This window comes from Carassius auratus, chromosome 5 (genome assembly GCF_003368295.1).
Source record: "Carassius auratus strain Wakin chromosome 5, ASM336829v1, whole genome shotgun sequence".
NCBI classification, from domain to species: Eukaryota; Metazoa; Chordata; class Actinopteri; order Cypriniformes; family Cyprinidae; genus Carassius; species Carassius auratus.
The window spans coordinates 2,509,993-2,522,687 of record NC_039247.1 but is presented as its reverse complement, the minus strand read 5'-3'; the positions used below and the strand labels follow the sequence as shown (position 1 = coordinate 2,522,687).

At 37.4% G+C, this 12,695-nt stretch overlaps 1 protein-coding gene across 5 annotated transcripts in view; it reads left to right on the top strand.

Annotated features, from left to right (window-relative positions):
- LOC113070737 (myotubularin-related protein 4-like) overlaps positions 1-12,695 on the top strand; it is a 45,050-nt gene that overhangs the window by 29,943 nt on the left and 2,412 nt on the right. For all 5 annotated transcript variants that reach the window (XM_026244185.1, XM_026244176.1, XM_026244193.1 and 2 more), the window contains 11 exons: positions 155-268; positions 347-528; positions 2,821-2,949; positions 3,041-3,152; positions 4,105-4,300; positions 4,758-4,943; positions 6,157-6,327; positions 7,311-7,465; positions 8,319-9,468; positions 11,593-11,703; positions 11,785-11,873. In XM_026244185.1, coding sequence (XP_026099970.1) covers positions 155-268; positions 347-528; positions 2,821-2,949; positions 3,041-3,152; positions 4,105-4,300; positions 4,758-4,943; positions 6,157-6,327; positions 7,311-7,465; positions 8,319-9,468; positions 11,593-11,703; positions 11,785-11,873 — 2,595 coding nt within the window. The remainder of the gene's footprint in view (positions 1-154; positions 269-346; positions 529-2,820; positions 2,950-3,040; positions 3,153-4,104; positions 4,301-4,757; positions 4,944-6,156; positions 6,328-7,310; positions 7,466-8,318; positions 9,469-11,592; positions 11,704-11,784; positions 11,874-12,695) is intronic.

Here is a 12,695-nt window from a genome sequence, read left to right as displayed (position 1 = left end):
ATTATGATATATGTTGTTATATCGTTATATATTACTTCCTAGTATATTTTGCAATGACAAAACACTTTGCTGCTGGTGTGATGTTAAATAATATTAATATTAATAAACAAAGTCAGATGTCTGAGTTTCAGCGTCTAATCTCTTGTCGTTTTAGGTTGTGTTCGAGTTACCCACAAAAGCTGCTGGTGCCCGTCTGGATCACAGATAAGGAGCTGGAGAGCGTGGCCTCCTTCAGGTCCTGGAAGAGGATTCCTGTGGTGGTGTACAGGTGAGAGAAGCAGCTGGTCTCCCTCCAGGCCTCCTGAACACCTGACAGTGTCTGATGATGATCTGTGTGTCCCGTCAGGCACCAGCGAAACGGGGCGGTCATCGCCCGCTGCAGTCAGCCGGAGATCAGCTGGTGGGGCTGGAGGAACACTGAGGACGAGTATCTGGTGACGTCTATAGCGAAGGCCAGTCAGCTGGACGCCGGGCTGAGGGCTTGCAGGACCAGAGGAGACGGACCGGACTCGTACGACAGTGACTTCGGTAAGACCAACTCACACCAAGGTCTTGATATCGTTTTACTTTGAAATGCATTGAAGAAAAGACACAGAAAAGAATCAGATTTGCCAGATCACAGGTAATAATGTTGTAAATGTATTCCGAAGCCGTGGATATTGATTTTTGTGTTGCCTTGTATGCTTTTTGAACTCTTAAAGTGACGGTAGCCATCCACTTGCATTAAAGGTGCACGGTTTCAGCTAAAAATCTTCTTTACTGTTCTGCTGAGCAAACAAACACATCTACATCTTGGATGACCTGAGCATGTGCAATCATTTTTTGGTGAGCTGTTCCTTTAGAGAGCGTCTGATTGGTTTATAATGTGAATGATGTTTTCTCCAGTGTCTCTCAGCAGCCAATCCAGAGATTCTTGCTAATCCACAATTTCCCAAACAGCCACAATGTGATTTAAGTGTCATGTGATGAATAATGATAAAAATACTGACTGTGACCATAAATCTGGGACATTTTCACTTCAACTTCCTGTTTTGGTTCTGTTGTCACCCAGGCCCTTTCTAAAAGGGAATATTTAGTGGCTTTTTAGTCAAAGCAATAATTATCTGGGGGTTTTTTTTCTTCTGAATAATTTTTTTATTTTTAGTTGACCATAATCTTCTTTCACGGTTTAAGAAATTTTATTTTTTATTTTAAATTCATTATTTTTGTTTTATTTATTTTATTATTATTATAAAATAATTCACTAATTGAAAAAAAACTATTGCATTGCATTACGTTATTTCATTAAATTGCAAATAATAGTTATTTTGCGGTTTAATAAATTTTTTGTTTTTAATTAAGTACTAATTCACTAATTGAAAAAATGCATTGCATTAAAAGTGTTTGTATTGTCAGGTCTTGCATTTCTGGGAGCTGAAGCTCAACATGTATAATTATATAACTGTATATTTAAGCTGTGAATATTTCAGATTAATCCATTTCACACAGTTTTATTATTAAAAACTGATTTATTAATATCTACCTTCATTTAGAAAATAATCTGATAAAAGGAAAAACAGCTAAAAAAATAATTATGATATACAAATAATATATAATCATACATAAATACATTTTAATGAAGACAAAAAGCGAGCATTGTGATTTGTAATGCATCAAAGTGATCACGTTTATTTAAACCTTTACTTATTGATATATTTATTGTATATAATCTGTTTTTTGACTTGACCCGCATCTACTAACAGTAGAGTTTTGGATGAATAAACCTCACTTATCTTCTACATTAAACACAGTTAATTATGAACAGGTCCTGTTCTGATCTAATAATCATTTCTCAATGCACTCACTCTTATTAATGAATCGTGTTCCACTGAATGCATGCGTGTCTGTTTTTGCTGATTCGAGGTTTGGCCGGTCTCGGTAAAGTCTTAATGGCTGTAAGTGAGTTGGCTGTCGTGGTCGTGATGCCAGAAGTTTCTCCGCATTGATTTTCCAGCAGGACAGACTGAAGAATTATAACTGCACTAATAACTCATCTCATCTGATACTGATTTCTGCAGTGTGCCGCAGGGCTGGGATTGTGTAGACGCCTCGTGCATCATCATATCATAATTAGATCACGATTAAAGCGTGCATCATATGGTGTAGTGATTGATTGCCTTAAAATATGAATTGCATACTATTTTTGAGAGTATGCATTGATTTTGCATTACGGCACAATATTTGCATTTTTTTACTTTTGCATCAATTGTTTTTTAAATAATTGCCTCATTAAATGAATCTGTGTTGTCCTAATTGTTAAATTCCGAGGTAGTCCAAGATTAGGATGAGTTTGTTTCTTCATCAGATTTGGAGAAATGCAACATTGCATCAGTGTCTCATCAATGGATGCTCTGCAGTGAATGGGTGCCGTCAGAACGAGAGTCCAAACAGCTGATAAAAACATCACAATAATCCACAGCACACCATCTTGAAAAGACAAAAGAAACAAATCCATCATATAAGACATTTTTAACGATTCTAAATGCTTCCTCCAGTGAAAAAGTGTTCTGGTCTGAATCAGGAGAGAAATCTGCACAGATCAAACACCGTTTACAAGCCAAAACAGCTATAAACAAATATGGTGTGGATTATTGTGATGTTTTATCAGCTGTTTGGACTCTTATTCTGACGGCACCCATTCACTGCAGAGCATCCATTGATGAGACACTGATGCAATGCATTTTTTTAAATTAAGTTTTTTGCTCATTTTGATGACACCAATCCCCCATTAATGTTCGACGTTCGTATTCTGTTCTAATCACATCGGTTCTCTTTCCTCAGACTCGTCTCTGACAGCTTGTCCCGCTCCTGACGGCAGCGGCGTGGCACAGAAGTTACTGATTCTGGATGCACGCTCTTACACCGCCGCCGTAGCCAATCGTGCCAAAGGAGGAGGCTGCGAGTGTGAAGGTGTGTGTGGTCGAGCTCTGGATGATGTTGGACATTATTGTTGGTTTGGTTGTTGGCTGAAGGCAGGTTTCTCTCTGGGTTGTGTTTGTAGAGTACTATCCCAAATGTGAGGTGATGTTCATGGGCATGGCCAACATCCACTCCATCAGAAACAGCTTTCAGTCTCTCAGAGCCGTTTGCAGTCAGATCCCAGATCCTGGCAAGTAAGTCCATCTTCATGCATCCTCACTTTATCCAGAATCTTGCAGCTCTAGTTTGCATGTTGTTTATTGCTGCATATAATTCATTAAAATAAAAGTTTAATTTAATAAACTAAAACTTGATTTAAAATGCACCTATTTTTTTTGCATTTTGTGTTTTTAAGTTGAATAAAATACTATTTCTCCCTATATATATTTCATCATTGAAAATTTATTTCGAAAAAGTCAAAAAACAAACACATGCATGCATATATTTAAGAATAATATGCTATATTTATATATTTAATATACTTGTATATAATGAAAAATATAAGAAAATATAAATATTTTCAAAATGCATGCATGTGTGTTTATTAATACATAATAAATATACAAAATATTGAAATCTATATTTTGGATGCGATTTAAATATGCATACCGTCATTGTCAAATCAAATTTTGCTTGATCTGAAACACAGCTTGCAGTTTTTTTTTTTCACAATTAACATCATATCTATATTAGCTTAAGAAAAAAAAAGCTTCTAAATGAAGGTCATTTAAAAACATTACAAGTAAAAAAAACATATTTATGTATACATATGTATTGTTTTTTTGTATATGCATTTTGCATTCAAACATCACAATACATATACATCACAGAAGGCAACTCTTCACTTGAGGCCTTTATGCATAATGCATTATTTATTTTTATAATTGCACATTCCTTGTTACGTCTAAAACTGGTCGTTTGTCACGTGTTTTAATGCATGCATTACAAACTGTGGTTAGCATTATTAATGAGATCATGCAATGCATTAAATGTGCATTAAAATAATTTTAGAATGCATTATATATAAAGGCTCATGGTTAAGCATTTCCTGATTTTCCAGCGGACACACAACATCTGCATTTATTTTTTATTATTGCACTTCCTCCCGGCGTTCAGATGTTTGTACCGAGTCTGCTCTCTCTCCAGCTGGCTCTCGGCTCTGGAAAGCACCCGTTGGCTGCAGCACCTGTCCGTTATGCTGAAGGCGGCGTCTCTGGTGTGCTCCGCGGTGGAGCGTGAAGGAAGACCGGTGCTGGTGCACTGCTCAGACGGATGGGACCGGACGCCGCAGATCGTGGCCCTCGCAAAGATCCTCCTGGATCCCTTCTACAGGACCATAGAGGTAAACATGAAGAAGAGGAACCACCTTGTGATTGAGTTTTCTCATGGGTTTGATTCACAGGGAATGCATGGAATTAAATGTGCAACTGCCAATTGTAAAATGTTAGACATGCAAAGAGATTTAATATTAAATGCATGCTTAATTTTAAGTCAAGTTGCATTGATTTATATTCCAGTTCACACAATGCAGATGGATGCCAAGCAGCTTTGCAAATTTCATTATTATGTGTGTTCAGATGCATCTTCTCCGTCTCATGTGTGATGTGTCTGGAGATGCATCTTCTCCGTCTCATGTGTGATGTGTCTGGAGATGCATCTTCTCTGTCTCATGTGTGATGTGTCTGGAGATGCATCTTCTCCGTCTCATGTGTGACGTGTCTTCAGATGCATCTTCTCTGTCTCATGTGTGACGTGTGTTCAGATGCATCTTCTCCGTCTCATGTGTGATGTGTCTGCAGGGTTTCCAGGTGCTGGTGGAGACCGAGTGGCTGGACTACGGTCATAAGTTTGCGGACCGCTGTGGTCACCAGGAGAGCGTTGAGGATGTGAGTGAACAGTGTCCTGTGTTCCTGCAGTGGCTGGACTGTGTTCATCAGCTCCTCAAGCAGTTCCCCTGCCTCTTCGAGTTCAACGAGGCCTTTCTGGTGAGAAACCTTCGCTTTCATTCATGTGTGTCCATATACAGTGCCTCGTGCCATTTTGTGAAAAGGAAACGCTGCTTTTATGTTATGATATCTTGTGCATTGTGGCTGATTTTTGAATCAATATTCAGTCTGTTTGTTTGTTTTATTAATATTGGATAAAAATTGGATAAAAAAAAATATTTTTGTGTTGAGATGTGAAACTACGGTGTCTTTTTTTAAAATGAATTTTTGTAGTGATTGAGAAAAAAATTATTTTTGTTTGTGTTATTGACCTCATATATTTATTTTGTATTAGGATAATGGCCAAAACTTTAATTTAATAAACAGATAAACCTAATAATATACTTATACTATATATTATAATAGAAAAAAAATCTGTGTTTTTCAATTATTATTATTATTATTATTATTATTTTAAGCATAAAAAACATGAAATAATGTATTGTTTGCTTTACTTGCCCAGGAGACATTTCACATTTTATTTTTGCCAAAAGATTTCTAGGCATCAGTATTTTTTTAAACAAAAAGCAGTCTTTTTTTATATTTTTTGTTTTTGTTTTTTATAAAGCATCACATCTTTTTTTTATAACATATTAAAGCATGCTTTTTAGCAAAATATTTTTAAGTGTCAGTTTTTTTAAGCCAACAATACAATATTTTCATTACTTGAAATAAAATAAATGGAAATCTCATTTTCATTTACTTTTAGTGGTAATTTTATTTATTTTATTTTGCCAAAAGGTTTCTAGGCATCAGTATTTTTTTTAAACAAAATATTTTTTTTATTTTTTATAAAGCATAAAATATTTTTATTTCTAATAATGCTTTTTTTTTTTAGCTAAATATTTTTGTGTCAGTATTTTTATATATATAAAAAAAAGCTTTTTATAAAACTTTTAATGTTTTTGTTAAACATAAATTTTGCATTACTTTAATAATTTATCTTTTTTTTTACATGAGTTTGATATTTTGTTTCAGCTGCTAAACGAATGTCTAAGGCTATCAAATTTGAGATATACTTTCTTTTTTAGATGCAACTTTTCCATAACTTGCTCTCGACATTTAAACATCCTTTTATATATCAGTAACAGTTTTACAGTCACTTTATGCAACAGTGTAAGATCGTTCCCTTCTCAATCATTGACAGAAGCGAGTTCATGCAGTCTGCTGTAGATCTCAGTGATGAACTGAGTTTATTGTGTTGTTCCCGCAGGTGAAGCTGGTTCAGCACACGTACTCCTGTCTGTACGGCACCTTCCTGTGCAATAACGCCAAAGAGCGCGAGGCCCGAAACGTGTATAAACGCACCTGCTCCGTCTGGTCGCTCCTCCGAAACGGAAACAAGAACTTCCAGAACTTCCTCTACATCCCATGCCATGATATGGTCAGCACACTTGTCATTTTCTGCTTATTAATAGTTAGTAAGTAGTTTGTGAAGGATTAGGGATATAGAATATGTTCATGCACATGCTAAAAAACAGCCAATATGTTAATAACACGCATGCTAATAAGCAACTAGTTAATGGTGAGAATTGGACCCTGTGTTAAAGTGTTACCAAAAACAGTTTTAGCCAATTAGAGCTGGACAAAAACAATTTATATTTACTGTAGAAATTTCTATAACTTTTTAAGATTTAGTTAATATCTCTGTCGTTTCCAGATTGGAAATTGCTATTTTAAAATTTACATATATTGAAATGTTTTCTGTGACTGTGGAGAATCCTGTTTAAAAGACACATTCAAGCTGTTGTGCTTTAAGTAATGCCCAGTAAATACAGTGTTATTTATAGATGCCATTATAGTTTTTATTCATATTTTTAATTAGGTTCTCCACGTTTTCTCTTTTAATTTTCACTAAATTTCAGCGATTTTTTTTTATTTTATTTATTTTTTATTTTATTTTTTTTATTTTTTTTATAATTTTTATTTTTTTTATGCCTATACATTTTTTATTTCAATTTTAGTTCTTACGTATTTATGTACAGTACATCACTAAAATTTGAAATCTTGCCATGGCGGCTAGATTAAATAAAATTAAAATTGCATACATTTATGTCAAGTAATAGAAATGTTTTTAATGGTTTTAGTAGAAGTTAACTATAATAAAAGTTAACTATAATAAAACACAATTACTTTCAACAATATTCATGCACATTTTGATGAATAATAAGCAATTGTAACCAATTAACAAAAACAATGTATGTGCACTAGAGACATTTCCATAGCTTTTGAAGGTTTTGTTTATTTCTGTGCATTTGTCTAGACTGGGAATCACTATTTATTTTAATTGACGATATTTGAGAAGCTATCTGTGTGTTTATTGTGTGGTTTAGTGCAGATGTTGAGTTGTTGTGCTGCTGTGTGCAGGTCTTGCAGCCGGTCTGTCACACTCGAGCGCTGCAGCTGTGGACGGCTGTGTATCTGCCCTCGTCCTCGCCGTGCACCGCTGCTGAAGATGCCATGGAGATCTACCTGAGCCCTTCGGCCGGAGGAGACGAGTTCAGCTCGCGCTCCCTCGACAGGTGACCGCTCACATCACATCACGGTGCTAGAAATGCTGTCGCATATTGCTTCACTAAATCTCAGTTTGGCCACATGCCAAACAGCTTTCCTGAAAGTAATACTGTGATGTATTTCCTTCTCTACAATCAGATTCCTGCTCACTCGAGGCCAGTGAATCTCAGATTGCACGACTTTTTTCCTGTTGATTTAACTTGCCCTCAATATGTTTTCAGTGTTCTGGTTTTAAGATAAATTTTAAGTGTCAGTATTTTTATTAAACACAAATCAAAGGATTGTCGTAAAGCATTACATAATTTTTTATAATAAAAAAAAATCATATTTTTTATTAAATAAAACATTATTTGCTTTACTTGCCCAATGTAAATGATTTTAATTTATATATATATTATAAATAAATACACACACACATACATACATATATGTAAATAATTTTGCTTTAATTGCTCTGGTGACGATTTTTTTTTCTTTTTCTTAAGCCAAATATTTCAGTATTTTTTATTTCATTTCTGAATTTAAAAAATATATTTTTAAGTGTAAGTATTTTTATGCAAAAAGTATTGTTTTAAATAATTTTAAAAAATTACATTTGCTCTACTTACCCTTTTTTGTCAAATATTTTTAACTATTATGTTTATTAAACAAAAAGCTAAGTATTTATAGTATTGTACAAGAAAGTAAAGCCAAACTTATTGATATTAAATATAAACCTTATTTCTAGAAAAAAAAAATTATACATTAATAAACCCATATAATTATATACGTATAGGTGCTGAACTGAGATTTTTGTGTTTAGACTCTGCCCTCTTGTGGTGAACCGAAGCACATTGAACACTTGTGTTTTACTTCACTCAGGCTCCCCAAAACACGGTCCATGGACAACTTGGTGTCTGCGTGTGAGAGCGGCGTGATGCTGACCCGCACCTCGAGTGACCCCAACCTGAACAAGCACTGCCAGGAGGGTCGTCCGGCGCTGGAGCCCAACCAACCCACAGTTATCCACAGCGACGCTTCGCCCGAGGACCCTCCGATCGCCGGATCGATCAGCGCGGAGCACACGTGTGAGGAACAGAGCTCTTCAATAACTGTTGAGGATGGTTTGAGGGCGGAGCCTTGTTTGACAACTCAGCCTCCACCGTATTTGCCTCACCCCTTAGCAGTAGATCAAGCCCCGCCCCTTCCAGTCACAAACCAAGCTCCGCCTCAAAACCCAGTTTGTTTACTGCAGGAAGTCAGGACTGCAGAAAACACAAATCCCACTCCTCTTTGTAACAGCTTTGAAAACTCTAGCAGATCTGTTGACTCTGAAGCGATCGCGCCATTGGAGGCGTCAGTAGAGACGCTAACAGAGCAAAGCGTGATTCCTCCGTCTAGGAAAGAAGCCACCTCTGTTGAATCAAACCTTGCTTTTAATGCGCCGCTACGAAACTGCGAACTGGTTCCCACGAGAGAACGGACGCCACCTGGTGACTACGCCAAAGCAGCGCGACGTTTGATTTCCCAAAGCCAGCTGGCGGAGCTATCTCTGCTAGGCTCCCAATGGGACAGCGTCATCCAACATGGCAGCTATCACAGCCGCCGGTTGGCGAACAAGCTCCTCCGCGCACACACTGAGAGCGCTAACGGCGGGCCGTGCTGTCGCCGAGACCCCCTGCGCGCTCCTGGGAGCCCCATCCAGTCCGGTTGGTTCTCCGCGGTGAAGAACTCCAGCTACGCTGCGCTTTGTTCCTCGGCCGCGTCTTCGCTAGCGATGGGGCCGTCCTTCCGGCAGCTTCTTCTGCCTCATTCCTCTCCGTCCTCCAGCGGCTCTCCGGTGCACCTGGACGACGACGGCCTGCCGGTGGCGGTGGACGCGGTGCAGCAGCGGCTGCGGCAGATCGAGGCCAGCTACAAACAGGAAGTGGAGGTGTTGAGGCGGCAGGTTCGACAGCTGCAGCTCAAACTGGAGAGCAAGCAGTCCTGCACGACGCCCTCCGAACCCGACGTCGACTACGAGGACGACATCGTGAGTTTACGTTCCTTTACTTGAACATACAGTACATTCCTCACGGTCACTGTGGGTCCTTAAATTGGATTCAACTGGATTTAGGATTCGTTAAGCATATTTATATATACTGTGTGTGTGTGTGTGTGTGTGTGTGTGTGTGTGTGTATTTATTTATTAATATATATATATATATATAATTTTTTACATATTTGTAAAAAAAATATTAATATAAATAATCAAATGTGTAATTAGTTTCAAAAAAAGTTTCTTTCTAATCAAAGATGTAAGCAACAATCAAGTAAAATGTTTTATATTATTATGATTTGTTTCCATTTTAAATTTATTTTAAAATGTAATTAATAGCTTTTCTATATCAGGAATAAATTACATTATTCAAACAGAAAGCAGTTCTTTTAAATTGTACTAATATTTAATAATACAACTGTTATTACAGTATTTTTGATACTGCTGTATATCATAAATGCAGCTCTGGAAAGAGTTATTTTCTAAATATTTTAAAATCTTAATTCCTTTTTTTTTTACTAAAACATTTTTATTTATTTAATCAAGTGTGCAGTTTTTTGTGCAAGTCATCAAGGTCTTAAACGCCTTGTTTGAGTGACAGGTGTTTGAGTGACGGGTGTTTGATGTGACTGGTGTTTGAGTGACTGGTGTTTGATGTGACTGGTGTTTGAGTGACAGGTGTTTGAGTGACAGGTGTTTGAGTGACAGGTGTTGGTGTTTGATGTGACTGGTGTTTGATGTGACTGGTGTTTGATGTGACGGGTGTTTGAGTGACGGGTGTTTGAGTGACTGGTGTTTGATGTGACTGGTGTTTGATGTGACTGGTGTTTGATGTGACTGGTGTTTGAGTGACAGGTGTTTGAGTGACAGGTGTTTGAGTGACAGGTGTTGGTGTTTGATGTGACTGGTGTTTGATGTGACTGGTGTTTGATGTGACTGGTGTTTGATGTGACTGGTGTTTGATGTGACTGGTGTTTGATGTGACGGGTGTTTGAGTGACGGGTGTTTGAGTGACAGGTGTTTGAGTGACAGGTGTTTGAGTGATGTGACAGGTGTTGGTGTTTGAGTGACAGGTGTTGGTGTTTGAGTGACAGGTGTTGGTGGTGTTTGAGTGACTGGTGTTTGAGTGACTGGTGTTTGAGTGACTGGTGTTTGAGTGACTGGTGTTTGAGTGACTGGTGTATGATGTGACTGGTGTTTGATGTGACTGGTGTTTGATGTGACTGGTGCTTGAGTGACAGGTGTTTGATGTGACAGGTGTTTGAGTGACAGGTGTTTGAGTGACAGGTGTTTGAGTGACAGGTGTTTGAGTGACAGGTGTTTGAGTGACTGGTGTTTGATGTGACTGGTGTTTGAGTTTGATGTGACTGGTGTTTGATGTGACTGGTGTTTGAGTGACTGGTGTTTGAGTGACTGGTGTTGGTGTTTGAGTGACTGGTGTTTGATGTGACTGGTGTTTGAGTGACTGGTGTTTGATGTGACTGGTGTTTGAGTGACAGGTGTTTGATGTGACTGGTGTTTGAGTGACTGGTGTATGATGTGACTGGTGTTTGATGTGACTGGTGTTTGAGTGACAGGTGTTTGAGTGACAGGTGTTTGAGTGACAGGTGTTTGAGTGACAGGTGTTTGAGTGATGTGACAGGTGTTTGAGTGATGTGACAGGTGTTTGAGTGATGTGATAGGTGTTTGAGTGATGTGACTGGTGTTTGAGTGACTGGTGTTTGAGTGACTGGTGTTTGATGTGACTGGTGTTTGATGTGACTGGTGTTTGATGTGACAGGTGTTTGAGTGATGTGACTGGTGTTTGAGTGACAGGTGTTTGAGTGACAGGTGTTTGAGTGATGTGACAGGTGTTTGAGTGATGTGACTGGTGTTTGAGTGATGTGACTGGTGTTTGAGTGATGTGACTGGTGTTTGAGTGATGTGACTGGTGTTTGATGTGACTGGTGTTTGATGTGACTGGTGTTTGAGTGACTGGTGTTTGAGTGACTGGTGTTTGATGTGACTGGTGTTTGATGTGACTGGTGTTTGATGTGACTGGTGTTTGATGTGACTGGTGTTTGAGTGCGGTGTTTGATTGACAGGTGTGTCACTGTGAATGTGATCTTGTCCCTCCAGACGTGTCTGCGTGAGTCAGATGGCAGTGACGAGGAAGACTCTCTGTCCAATCACAGTGAGGATGGCTTCAGCGAGGGCAGCTGGGATCGTGTGGAGAGGAAGGACACAGAGGTCAGTCTCTCTCTCTCTCTGACGCTTCAGTAGAGCTGATGATGCTTAGAAAGTTTAACGAGCTTGTTTCTGGACGCACAGGTCACCAGATGGGTGCCGGATCACATGGCCTCTCACTGCTTCAGCTGCGACTCTGAGTTCTGGATCGTCAAGAGACGTCATCACTGCAGGTGCGGCCTGTTTACACTCCTGTCAGCTCTGTAGAAATCACTTAAATAGCACTTGATTTTTTTCAGTAATTCCCAGATTTTTCACTCTTGAGATTTATAATAATAATGAATTTCACAACAGTTGATTCATTATAAATCATTAAGATGTCACCGGTGTTTTTATGATCCACGTGTCCAGTTTTTTTTATTCTGCAGTTGTCGGTGGCAATTCAGCCATGATTTCCCTGAAGTTTGTGATTGATTTTAAACATTCTCTATTAATCGCATTTGTTTCTCTGATTAAATATTGGATTTATAGTTTGATGTGATTGGTTGAATGATTTTATAAAATATTTGGTTTATAGGTGTTGTTTTTAATATTATATATGTACTATGTTAGAATTAGTAATACTACCAATAAGCTTTTATTTTATTTTAAATTCAGGTCATCTTATGTGCTTTTGTCATTTTTTTTTAGTACTTCAATTTATTTCAGTTTGTTGCCAATGCTAAGTTTTCCATCTAATACTTGTATTATATATTTCTAAAATATTAAAATTTCAGCTTATTATTGATTTTTATTTATGATTAATACCTATTTAACTTTATTTTTATTTTGGTTTAAGTTTGTCGTTTCAGTTTTTCATCTTAAATCAATGCAACATTTGTATTTTTCTTATATTGTAAGATGTATTTAGTTTTTCAGTAGATTTATTCAGTTATTGAAAACAAGTAGCAATATTTATTGTTTTAGTTACCGGATGTAATGGATTATTTTTTTATTCTATTAATATTTTATTTATAGATTAATATGCAATTGATTGGTTGATTTACAGAATGACT